At 38.9% G+C, this 12,852-nt stretch overlaps 1 protein-coding gene across 6 annotated transcripts in view; it reads left to right on the top strand.

Moving 5' to 3' along the window:
* The first annotated feature begins 295 nt into the window (after nucleotides 1-295).
* CAPS2 (calcyphosine 2) overlaps nucleotides 296-12,852 on the top strand; it is a 31,578-nt gene continuing 19,021 nt past the window's right edge. For 4 of the 6 annotated variants that reach the window (XM_072863765.1, XM_072863745.1, XM_072863726.1 and 1 more), the window contains exons 1-8: nucleotides 296-398; nucleotides 1,965-2,071; nucleotides 4,491-4,537; nucleotides 5,777-5,822; nucleotides 5,960-6,079; nucleotides 7,016-7,057; nucleotides 9,206-9,379; nucleotides 11,849-11,968. In XM_072863765.1, the coding sequence (XP_072719866.1) occupies nucleotides 1,994-2,071; nucleotides 4,491-4,537; nucleotides 5,777-5,822; nucleotides 5,960-6,079; nucleotides 7,016-7,057; nucleotides 9,206-9,379; nucleotides 11,849-11,968 (627 nt within the window). In that variant the 5' untranslated portion in view covers nucleotides 296-398; nucleotides 1,965-1,993. The remainder of the gene's footprint in view (nucleotides 399-1,964; nucleotides 2,072-4,490; nucleotides 4,538-5,776; nucleotides 5,823-5,959; nucleotides 6,080-7,015; nucleotides 7,058-9,205; nucleotides 9,380-11,848; nucleotides 11,969-12,852) is intronic. The other 2 variants (XM_072863755.1, XM_072863735.1) reach the window with 1 other exon arrangement.

The following is a 12,852-nucleotide window of genomic DNA, read 5'->3' as shown; positions in this document are numbered from 1 at the left end:
TCAGCTGCGTGGGTTAGTTGAGGACACAGACCTGTGCAATGCCTAAGTGCCCAGGAGAGGCAATTGCTGTGCCCCGCTTTCCTGTCGGCTGTCCGCCAGGGCCGGCTGGCAGCCGCCCCGTCCCCGCCAGGCCGGGGAGCAGCCCTGTCGCCTCCGGTGACAGACTTGCAGGTGAGCGCAGGGAGAGATGTTCGAGCACGCAGCCGCCCCCGAACAGGGCACTTCCTCAGGAGGAACGGGGGATTCGTCTTCCCCGCTCGGCTGAGGCGGTATCTTGCGAAACTTCCGTGCGCAGCCTGGCTCAGATTGGCCCCTGCGCGCTGCTGTATCGGGCAAGGCCCCAAGGCGGGCGGAGGCAGGGGCGGTGCGGCGGGACGCGGGCGGCCGCCGGCGGGCAGGTAGGGCGCGGGCGGGAGCCGCCTCAGCCCCGCAGGCGGCGGCAGCCGTGACAGCGGGGGCGGCCGGGGAGGGCGCTCGGCGGGGCGCGGTTACCATGGAGACGCACCGGGGCGGGCCCTTTCCGTCAGCCTGGCGCGCCCCTACGGTGAGACCCCTCCGGGAGCCGCCTTGCGCGGGCCCCAGGCCTCTCCTGGGCCCTGCCCCAGTGCGCTCCCGGGAAAATACGGCGTTTCCGTGGAGCTGTCTGAGCCCATGATGTTTATTTCATCTCTTACACCATTGCTCTTTATGATAAAGTTATTTCAGTGTGTTAACGGCTGAATGCAACAGCGCGCTCTTCCCTCTGTGCCTTCAGTCGGGAGGATGCTACGTTTCAGTAGGAGCCTTGAGGTCGTGCGGAGGCAGCAGCTCTTCATTTAAAGTGCTCTGGGGAAGCGGGTATGGCTGTAAGGCTGTCCTGCCGGTCAGCAGCTGTGTGGCCGTCTCCGAGTAGGCCTTACAGCTGTGCTTCTGCTTGGTAAAGGAAAAGATAGGAGCCTAAGTCTGATGAGGAGCGGCTGAGGGAACTGGGGTTGTTTAGCCTGGGGACAAGGAGGCTCAGGGGAAACCTTGTTGCTCTCTACAACTGCCTGAAAGGAGGTTGTAGAGAGGTGGGGGTCGGTCTCTTCACCCAGGTAACAAGTGACAGGACGAGAGGAAATGGCCTCAAGTTGCGCCAGGGGAGGTTTAGACTGGATATCAGGAAATTTTACTTCACTGAGAGGCTTGTCCAGCATTGGAACAGGCTGCCCAGGGAAGTGGTTGAGTCGCCATCCCTGGAAGTATTTAAAAGACGTTTGGATGAGGTGCTTATGGACATGGTTGGTATAGTGGTGGACTTGGTAGTGTTAGGTTTACGGTTGGACTCAATGATCTTAAAGGTCTTTTCCAACCTGTGCGATTCTGTGATTCTGTGATGCTTGGGAGTTAAAACCTGCTCAGTAGGTACCAATGGAGTCAGCTTCTGTGGATGGTGATTTGAAAATGGAGCATCTGATTTCTGGGAAATAAAGGATAGGCTTTTGATTCAAAACTGTCTGGGCAGAAGGAGAAACCACCAGAGCAGGAGATTGCATACTGATAAAATGTCGCTCTGGAGCTCTTGGAGGCCAGCTGTGCACCAGGAGGGCCCTTATGTCTTCCTGAAAATACTTCGTCCCAGCGCATGGTGCAGTTGAGAGCCAGGCAGCAGCTGTAAGTGAGGAGTAAAAAAGGTCAGATGTTACCAACGGGTAGGAAATCAGTAATGCTGTTATGAGAAGGTAGCAAGAGAAGCATGAGGGAAAGAGGGAGTTAAGGCAAAGAGGTAAATTTGAATAGGAATCTAGTTAAGCATTAGTAAGGAAAGATTGAAATTAAGAGGCGGTGAAAAAGGGAGCCCAGCAACATTTCATAGATTGCTGGAGACAATACCCACATTATTGGTACTGTCACATTCACATTCTTTCTAATGCAATAATGCTTATTTGCAGAAGTAATTATATTAAAAATACTTTATTTTCTTAATTGCTTTTTCTGTTTTTCAGTTTATTCTGAAAGCTGTCATTGAATTTGCATGGATTTGGAAGTTAAAGGAGTTGCTGCATCCCCTCAAAGGCAGACTCAGCTGTCATCGATGGGGAAGAAATGTCAGGTATGTTAATGGAAGGCTTGTGGTTGTTTTCCTTCCTTATTTTGATGTTTTTACAAACATTTTAATCATACTTTAGAAAGTTTTTAGTTTGAGGTCATAATACATGCTGTAGAGAAGAAAACTTTTAAAGAAAGTATTTTTGTCAGAAAGTTATAGTTCAGTATGACAGCTTCTCAAGTGAAGGAGAGAATTTCCAATAAAAACAGCTGTCCTAAAATAACTGATGTTCTGGGTGCTTAGCTAGGATGTGGAGAACTCGGGAACAAACTAGCACTTGCAATTAAGTGCAGCAGAGGCTTAAACCTGTTCTGTGTGCTGTCTCAGGCTGTTGGTGAAACTGGTAACGGGTGTGTCTATTTTTTTGTTTTGCAAGACAAGAAGAAAGTAAAACTCCCAAAACATAATTTCAAAAGGCATGACTTCAGGTTGATGTGTAGAATGAATCTCAGTGCTCTGCATTCATTATGAAGGGGAATTTTGTTTTCCAGGTATTCCTAGTAGTCTATGTTTTGAGATAAGTTAGGTGTGCAACCCTCACAGATCACTGTAGCAGAAACTTTCAGCCTAACTTTTGAAAGCCTGATTAGTAAAAATACGATCTTGGATTCTGAGGGCCATTGTTTTTATTATAGCTAAGGTAAATATTAATATTTTTAATAACAGTTGATTTTTCTCACAGATACTGTGTACTTTATGCCCATGATGTAAAGTTAATTGGTAATCTTCCCTCAGCCCCCAAACACCCATTTAACTTCCTTATTTGTTGGTTGACCACATGAGGAATTTTTGGAGTTTGACTGCCAAGTTGCTGTTTTCCTTTTTTTGTTTGATTTGGAATAAAAAAGGACCTTTTGTAAATGATAACACATCAATTTTATAAAGTTACCTTTAGCCAGTCTTTTGAGAATGAAATACCTGTATACAACAAGAGCGTTTAGGCCATTTAGTGTAGGTGGGAAAAGAAAAAAAAAAAAGTCCATTTTTCTCTAATCTCTCACCCCTTTTATTCTTCTCTTTCTCATGCCCTTCAGTTTCTAAATTTAGACTCCCTAGTCCATCTGATTCTTGGTGGCTTGCAAAAATAAAACATAGATTAAAATTAGGTTGAAACTTTATGCTTTACCTGGTACATGTGGACAGTCTTCAGGATGATTTTTGTTTGTGTTCTTCCTGATTCGATGACTTCTGGAAAAGGAATTACATTAAGACTTTAACATTTAGAATGTGGTATGTTCTTTATCTTCTCGCAGTTGAAATGGTACAGAAAAATTACATACATGTGATTTGATGCATTGCATTTAGTCTTAAGAATAAGACTAAATTGTGTTAGATCTCTTAACGGTTTTTTACATATTTGACCACAAGGTGGTGGTGTTTATTACGTGCGACCTTACTGAAGAGAAGCTTTTTTCCTTTTTCTAAACCTGAATACCCTTTTTTGAAGGCACTAGAGGGTAGTGTTGCTGAACTGTGAACTACTTTTTCTGGAGCAGGCTACAAGGGTGTGTGGCAGGAAAGGAGTTACAGTTCTGTGACTTGCTCTCAAATTTCGAAGGGTGTTAGGGCACTGCCGAAGTAGCATGTCTGCTCAGTTCAGACTGTGATGCCGAGATCTCTGAGCTGAAGAGTGTGAAAACAAAGATGTTGGCCCTGGTTCAGAACATCCCTGAACCACAATTTTTACCAGATTGGGAGGCCAGTTGGGGGAATTGTTGCTATGTGCTTGCCCCAGTCAAACTGTCTTCCCTAGGGATTTGCTGTTGGCTGTTTCCAGAAAGCCATAGTGGGGTAGATGGAGCTTTGGCTTGAGTCTTTTCTTATTACTATGTTCTTGCTCAGTTGGGTTTGGAGATCTGTGTGGTACACAGCCATGCAAAATAAACAGTGTGAGTCCACAAGCTGTCTAGTCATCATCATGTACTGCTACATTAAAGCTGAGATGATACAGTTACTCCAAATAAGAGGGCTGCTTTGGAGTCTGAGCTAGCTTCATATGAGCCAGCTGGCGGTCGGTATTGTGGTTTTGATTTAAGGGTTGGCTGAGGGGTTGGTTCCCAACAAACAAGGACCATGTGACCTAAACCCTTGTGAGCAGTGATTGTCCAAAGTCTCAGGAACATGGATTTTTTAAATGCATTATTAACAGCTGACATGGATGCTATCTGGATTTTTAATGGCTGGAAATCTTTCTGTCATGATGAATATTCAGTCTTTTAGTCTCATGAACTGTAAGAATCAACTTTCAATGAAAAGTTTTTGTTTTGTCCTTTTGTTGGTAGCATCTCAGTCAGCATCAAAGTATATGTCAGACATATACTTTGAGGCATTGATTTTAAATATTCCAGGGGAAGTTGAAAGAGACAACTGTGTATTTTAATCCTGATCCCTGTAGGTATGTAATAATGTGTCATTCTTTTAGGGCTGGAGACCAGATACAAGGGCTAATCATGGTCCTCGCCCACCAGAGTAAGTCTGCTTCTATTTCTGATCAGTTTGTGTAATTGCGCATTATTAACACAGTGCATTTGCATTTGTATTGGTATGCAACTTGGCGTTCCGTGAAATTTATCATCATAGGTTTGTTTTCTATGATTTATATTTAGACTAGAATTTTTGATGCATTATTTACATTGGAATTAAGTTGATTTACATTTGTTTGAGCTTAATGGTAGAGTTGTACTCAGGGCTTTCATATTTATAACTAGTCTTTCTTGAATATTTTTAATATAATAGGCCAAAAAAAGAGAAAAACTTTTTTTGTTTTTTTAACTATAGCCTTCTTTGCAGGTATTACAGTAAAAATTACAGAGAAACTGTTGTGAAGGGTTTTTACAAGCCAAGGGAAATTTTGTGCAGTGCCTGTAAAATTTAAAACCTTATAGTGACTTTGGCAGATAAGCAACATCTGCTATTCCAAGGATCATGTTTGAGAGTTTAGGGGTTTTTGTTTACTGAAATGCCTTACAGCCAATGTATCTCTCTACGTTATTTTACAAGGATGTGTGACCATGGCCTTGGATTGTTCATATTGAAGTCAAAGAACTTCAATTTCTGTGTACTGTCAGTCATTCTCTGATAAAAAAAGACTGGAAATTAAGGAGCTTTCTTATTCCAAGAAGTAATCTTGTTATAATTCTGGAGTAAAGGCAGAAGACATAGAGATGCTTTGATGAATTGGGAGATGTTTTAATTTCTTTAGCACAGTGAAGCCAGCTATACTTCAGTATTTCATTCTGCTTAATCTCTTCCAAAAAGTTTGGAAGGTTTGCATCCCAAGGAGCTGTTTCTTCCCTGTTGCCCCTCTGGGGACTGATTATAGAGGGATATTGCCACAGACCTGCTGTGGAAGACAGGAATAAGGAATCCCTGATTTATGATCTTGTTGCAGTAGCTCCTGTTGGGGAGTGAAGAGAAGCCAGGATGGCCATGTTGGGAGTGAAGAAGGGCCTTGCAGGGGCCCTTTTCAGCTGCCAGGGTACTCTGCAGCTGGGGAAGAGGACAAGCTCACTGGCCAGTTCCTGAGATGAAGCAAGAGGGGCTGATAGGGATTTGCCAAGTAGGCCATCTCCAGTTGTAGTGAAACTGTTCATAGCAGGAAAATTTTTGTGAAGGAGCCAATAATAATAACTAATAGGCAGTTTGCTTTTACTATAATTGAAAAATAAGAGAACATATTGCTATTAAAATCATTTTAACTTCCTGCAGGGTGCCATGCCTAGATCTAGGGAGTCTGGGAGATTCTGATGAAGAGGTAATTATAAATTAATTCTGTCCTGAATAGTTTTTAGAATTCATGTGTTGCAGGAGTTTATAAAAATATCACTCTGAATATAAAACAGTTACTATTACTTGTCCTTTTTTTTTTTTTTTTTCCTTCTGTAATTTTAGGATGGGGACTCTTACATACCATACAGTGGAAGTTATCCTCATACATGCCCTCTAGATTCATCTTCAGATTGGAGAACGTCATTACAAACGCCGTATGCACAGCATCATCAGGCTCAACAGGTCAGTCTGTTGCTACAAATATCTTTAAAATATGCCCCCTTAGCAGTAATTTAGAAAAGCATACTTAGCTTTATTATACAAGTTCTCTATTTCTTTCGGTTAAACTCATGTCTCAAAGTGCTATTGGTCCAAAATATTTTTGGAAAAGTACTTTTTACTGAGAAACCTCTAGAATAATTAAAAAATCCTATTTTCTTAAACACCTTAGCTCTTCTTTGCTGGTTGATACACTCATCTGTTTCATTGTACTTATTTTTGAAGAGCTATATTAATAGCTAGCTTTATTAACAATTTGTCAAAGCAACCGAAAAATGTAATACTTTTGAGGTAGCATGTAACTTTGGTTGATATTTCTAAACAAAGTGGAACTTACACAAAAATAATAAAGATAAGATCAATAGTAGTCAGTAAGTGTCTGATTGAAGAAAAAACCCAAGTTTACAAACAGTTACTATTATTTGTATGGAAGAATAGTTACTTTTGGTGAAAAGGAGACTTTTGGAGTTATGTGCAGCCATTTCATAGGGTTTTTCTTAAGTCTCTTGTCTCTAAAACAGAACCGTGATGTTAACTTCGGAATTATGTTCGATTTGTCAGAGCACTTCTATTGTAAAATTTCCTGATCACATATCAGCATTTCTTTTTTTCCCTGGATGACTAAGAAACTTAATCACCACTAATCTTAGGTGCTTTATAAGGAAAATCAGTAGTCTAGATGCTAACATTGTGGTTTATAGTACAATACAGCACTGTTCAGGATCAATATCCACTATAACAAGTTTAATAGTTAATTTAATTACTCATTTCTTACAGTTGTTCCCTGAATGCAGGAAAAAATTTCCTTTGAACTCTTATATCTGAACTAAATTTGAAAAAATGAATGTGACAATTTTTTATTTGATCATTGGTACATATTTAATTTCTCTTTTCCTTTAGTTTAAACAGGTGTCTAGAAAATCTTGTCAGAAGAAAATAGAGGTAAAGTAGCTGAAAAAGTATACACTGACAAAATAACATTAGCAACTCAGTAGCAGAGTACTATAGTATATGGTCTGAAAATGTAGTATGTTTTAACTTCTTTTGTGTGACAGCAACTAGCTTATTGGAGAGACTATTTTTAATATGCTGTCAATCCATCAGTATTTTGAGTTTTTCAAATGTGATAATTAAAGGAAAAATGCTGAAGTACTACAAATAGTAGTTTTCTGTTTGTAGTCCCTATATATTCAAGAGATTAGATGTCTAGAGCTTTAAATTAATTCAAGAATGCTACCTACATGATTACTTTCTGTCATAATCGTGAACCTTACATAATAATGGTAAAAATCTTACTAGCAGTAGTACGTTTTTATTTGGTTAGGGTGCAGGAAATATCCTAACTTATCAATGTTATCTCTTTTTGGAAGAATTGGAAAATATACTGTTTAAAAATTCATTATTTCAAAAATATTTAACTTATGTAAACCTAAGAAATACTCTCATGAGTGTGTTTAAAACAGATGTGTAGCTAGAGGGAAAAACAATTATTAATTAATTTGTACATAACCCGTGCCCCTTGAAATGAATAATATAGCGACTTGTATGGCAGGACTCCAAATTGGCGGGAGCTCAAGTGGAATCTGCCAAGATCACCATTTTATGTGTTTCCATATATAACCAAATGGTTTCTCAACTTGGAAAAAATTTGCTTTTAAATAAAAACTGAAATGGTTAAGTGTTTTTTTTTTAAATAATGGACTAAGAATGTGCTACTACTCAGAATATCTATGTGCCCAACATAGGTATTTATGCATGTCTTAAGATGTAACTGAGTTGCTATACTCTTTTTAGGTCTGGATGCCTATAATTTCACTGCTTGCTTTACCTTTTTTTTTTTTTTTTTTTTTAAATATAAAGTTCATACATATAATTCTGTCTAGCTGCAGGAAGGCTAACAGAAGGTTGGTATGGCTTTGTTTCTCAGGGTCTTTCTCCTTTTCTTCTCTGCTTTCCTTTATCGCTTATTGCTTCCTTTCTGCCTTCATTATGTCTTAAATACTGATGTGCTGAACGTGCAGGAATGTATCTTCTGTTCACTTATCCTCTTTTGCTCTCCCTCTCTCTCTCTCTTTTTGCCTGACTTCCCCCCCCACCCTTCTTTTCTGTGGAGAAGATTTTCAAGCAGTTCTAAAATATTTTAATGTATTCCTCTGAGCGGCCTTTCTTTCTGCATTGCTTGCTTCTGGGGCCCTGACTGAGCATTCCTTTAGCAAGACATATTCCAGCTTCTTCAATAACAGACCGTGTAAGTAAATCTTCCCAAAATAGGTCACTTTTGGAAGAATAATTTAAATATAGTCTCATCATTCAGGAATTAACCAGTGAAGGGATGTGGATCCTCTTTTGAAAGAGAAAGCTGCCCTTTCAAGAACATAAATATTTTGGGTTTTTGAGAAGTGGTTTTCTAGAACAGGACTGTTTACACTGGTGTTGCAAGAAGAGATGTGTCAAGTAGAGATGGTAGATAAGTCCCTCTTAGTTTTGTTAGCATTGAAGGAATATCACTTAAACATCGAAGGTGTTAGTTATTCAGGGAGAGAAAGAAGAATGGAGTCTTGGCCTTCTGTCATTGCTGCTGTTTCTACTGATCCAGCATCCATTGTGTAGAGCACTGAAATGGATGTAAAGTTAGGAAGGTACTTAGCTGGCTTCACAGCCTTTTCAGCTGATGTTGTTCTAGGGAAGGAAGTCCCAGTACGAATACGCATCTGCCGTGCAAGAATGTTAGAACTTCTGGGTGAAAAAACGCATCAGCCCATTTTCAGCCATCCAAAATCAAATGTCAGAATTCCCATTTTAGTGATCTGTAACATTATCTTATAGGACAGAACCACTGAATCTTGGCTTCTCTCTTTAAAAATGATGTAAAACCTTTTGGCTGTGTACTTTTTAGATTAAAAATGGCAGAATATGAAGAACTCAATGAAAATTAAGCCTGAATATGCAGTCGTATTTACTTTTTTTTTTCTTGATGTGAAGCATAGTGTCAAGAAGTTTCAGAAGTTATACTGGATGGGAATTATAATAATGCTGTTCTCATTCAATTGATCAACCAGAGGCTTTTGTATTGATTACTCTTTGCTTTAGCATTCTGTTTTGGAGCAGAAGACGATACCAGAGAATCTGCCATCCCCAACAGACAGATATAAACTGAAGTATCGTCAATATGAAGCAGATATGAAGGAAGAATATAAGCAGTATTCTCAGAGAATTGCAGAAAAGAAAAAAGACCACCTCCATTGTCCAGAAGCTTCAATAAAGGTAGCTGTCAAAGAAGTAATTGCATTTTTAAATAGCAAATGTATGCTGGTATTTCATTACAGTGTTTGGAGAGGTTTGCACGTGTGTGTAATTAATTTATTCCATGTTTTTATTGTACAAGTGTAATTTCAACATCTAATGTTGAGCAGGAAATAAAATACAGGAAGCTTGTTTTAGTTGTTCCAGACCAAGAAACTGAGGTGCTCTGAGAATGTAAGTATGCTTGTATTCTCTGGTGAGAAATGTAACATTTGCCCTCATAGCACACCTCTAGCCTGAGCATGAAGATTAGCATGATTGATAGGGAAGAGTTTGCAGTCTAAGAAGAGGAAAGCCAGCGGGAAGATCTTGGTAAAATGTTATTTCCAAATATAGAACTGTATTCAAGCTTTTTTATTTTTTAAATATAGAAGTACATTAATTATTATTTAATTCAATTATGACTGTATATAGGACTTAAAAAAGGAGAAGTGAGAGGTGTAATCTGTACCTTAGAGAACTATTAACACTGAAAATGGAAGGGAATATTGGCTTAAAATAATGAAAGATGTCATCTGTACTTTTTGCTTTGACGTTGTATAAGATCCAGTACAGTTGGACTGCAGAGTTGGACTGCAAGCTGTATTAATTCTGCCAGGTTTCTTTTGTGTTTTTAAATTAAAACTAAGATGCAAACAAGTGAAGATCAGCAGAGAGAAACTGGAAAAAAAAGGTGTGGAAAAAACCAACTTTCCTCTTGTTCTGGAAGAGATAGTGGAGAAGGGTGGTTGCACAGAGCAAGATACGTCATTGTAGGTGTAAGGAAACAGGAAACACAAGTAAGCAACAGCTGTGAGGACTGGTCGAATGCTAGACTGTGCTGAGGGTAGATGACCATTTAGGAATGGTCATTAATGAAAGATGACCATTAATGAACGATGGTCATTAGATCATCAGAAAATGAAAAGTTAAGTATGCAGATGTTGAGGGAACGTATTGTGCTCATTGCTTTTCAAAGAAAAGGTTTGTGATGAATAACAATGAGTTTACTGATTTTACTTGCTTAATGTTCAGTAAAATGAAAAGGGAAGGTCTTATATAAGACAAAGATTATGTTTCACGTATTGTTGTTACTGTTTTACACATATTGTTGATAGTTTTAAAGGGGCTGTCTCCTCTTGTGCTCACGCTTCTAGTGTTCAGATAAAACTTGGAGAACCTGCAAGTACTTATAAGGAAATATTCTGTGAGTAAAAGAGTTGAGTGAAAAAAAAAAATCTGTTATTTTTTTAAGTTTAGTTTTATGTTTGCTGGCAGTTAAGATTGTCAGTTCTGGGGATTTGATGTAGTATTACTTTTGTTTTCTTTTTTTTTTAATGATTCCACTCTTATGTACCAGTCTGACACTATCATGTAATCTGTTTTCGAAGGAGTAACTCCTTTATATGCTGTACTGCAAGCACATCAAAAGGGTGTTAACAGGAGCAGCCAAGTTAATCTGAAACTGAAGAAATAGTTGGCAGGTGTATACTGGGAAAGAAAAAACAGGACTGGCTTATTTTGGTGATTTTGGGTTCCAGAAAGACACTTGCTAAGCACTAGAAGCCATGTGCGTCAGTTCTTGTGACAGATTTTAATATAATGTCTAGCAGAACATTTTTCTGTTTTAGATATTATCACTACCTGATTAATAAATCAAAACCTCTTTAGATTTCAAGAAACTTATTATTTTATCTGATTAGTGGAACTCGTAATAACTTTTATTCTCTGAAAAGAAGCTGCTCCTAGAGGAGCATAGCTAACAAAACCTACTCTTTTGATTTCTTTCTCCATGTTCCTTCCTTCCTGACTTCTGTTAACACAGTATCCTTTGTCAGTTTTCTTCCTATCCTCCATGTAGGAGATATTTCCATAATACCTTCAGACTGATTTACAAGTCTGTTAGACCCAGTTCAGCAGTATGCTTTGGCTTTTCCCTCTCTAGACTGTAACTTCTTTGCTGGTCAGAAAGCAGCATCTTTGCAATGGTGAACTTTGAGCTATATGCATAATGGCAAATCTGCTGCTTTCTCTTGGCTGTTCTTGAGCAGAACAGAGAAAGGATGAGCTCGTCTTCTTCAGAGAGGTACTAACAGTCTGCCTTCTCTGACTTGCTGCTGATATTTCACAAAGCTTGTAGGAACACAGTATTTTTGACATTTTTTTTTTTTTTAAATTTCAATATGGTTGAAAGCTGGTGAGTATTCAAAAGCTATAAGGAAAGACTAGAGAGCAAGATTTGTAAGTTCAGTTTCTGTAGAAAGCTAGGCTTAAAAAAATTATTTACTTATTCTAATTAGCATGAAGTGGAAGAAGTAGACACTTCAAAAAAAGAAGAAAGAAAGAAATACTTCTAAATAAATTGTTGAGGAAAATGTGTGGGGTTTTTTTTGTTTGTTTTTCTTACAATTAATTAAATTTGATTTATTAAAAGAATGTATTTTTGTATAGGGTACACAGCTTGAAGATGGACATAATGATCTTACAGCTCTTGATGAGAAAGCTTTCCTGCAGCAATGCTACACAAGCAAGCCCTATAATATGCGGCACAGTATAAGGAAATCAGAAGCTGTAAGTATTTTGGCTGATAATTATACTGTTAACTGTCTAGAGTCATACAATGACTTCCCAGATGTTCAACAGAAGTTAGGCCTTTGATTCGGTCCTAGTATGTAATTGCACCCATTGAGTTTAAACATTTGTTTCAAGGAGAGCTGAACTGAGCAATCCAGTGAGCATTTTTTTAATATTATCTGCAATGCTTGTATTTTATGCAGTAATGTATATAAATGAGAATGCAAATTATGAATAATAAATACAAATATATACATACAACTAAGATTGAGTGACTTGTGTGAACCTGAGTAGAGTGTTACATTTCCTCTGGTCTGTAGCTTGTACCTGAGCCTGTATTCCACGATCCATGGATTCCATGATTCCATCAGCTCTTACTCTGACTTGTTTCTAGAGTAAACAGACTGTTTTCCCTCATTAACTCCTGAAATGGAGCATGTGATGAGAACTGGCTTTGTAAGCTGTGTGGACATTGCTGCAGGTATTAGATCGGGTCAGCCACGGCTTTGGCTGAGTCTTCAAGCTCCAAGGATGGAGCTTCTACAGCAACATCTTCCTGTGATCTCTAGGCAACATCTTCCTGTGATACACTACTCTCCTTGTGAAGAAGTTCTTCCTATTATCCATACCAAGCCTTGCAAGGCTCAGTTTGTAACCTTGTCCTCCTGTTATACTGTTGGCCACTGTAAAAAAAATTTTGGTTCTGTCTTCTTTGTAACTTCCCTTTGGTTGTAGGATGTTTTCAGAATGCCTCCATAGCTGCTGCTTCTGCAAACTAAACAAACACAAGCTCTCTTAGCCTCTCCTTTCAGTTGCTTTGGCTCTGATCCTCTGTTAGATCCTTTCTAGATTCCTCTCATCCCTATTGATGTTGGGAAGGA

This window comes from Ciconia boyciana, chromosome 1 (genome assembly GCF_034638445.1).
Source record: "Ciconia boyciana chromosome 1, ASM3463844v1, whole genome shotgun sequence".
NCBI classification, from domain to species: Eukaryota; Metazoa; Chordata; class Aves; order Ciconiiformes; family Ciconiidae; genus Ciconia; species Ciconia boyciana.
The sequence above is the reverse complement of the archived record's forward strand: the minus strand, read 5'-3'. Positions and strand labels throughout refer to the sequence as shown.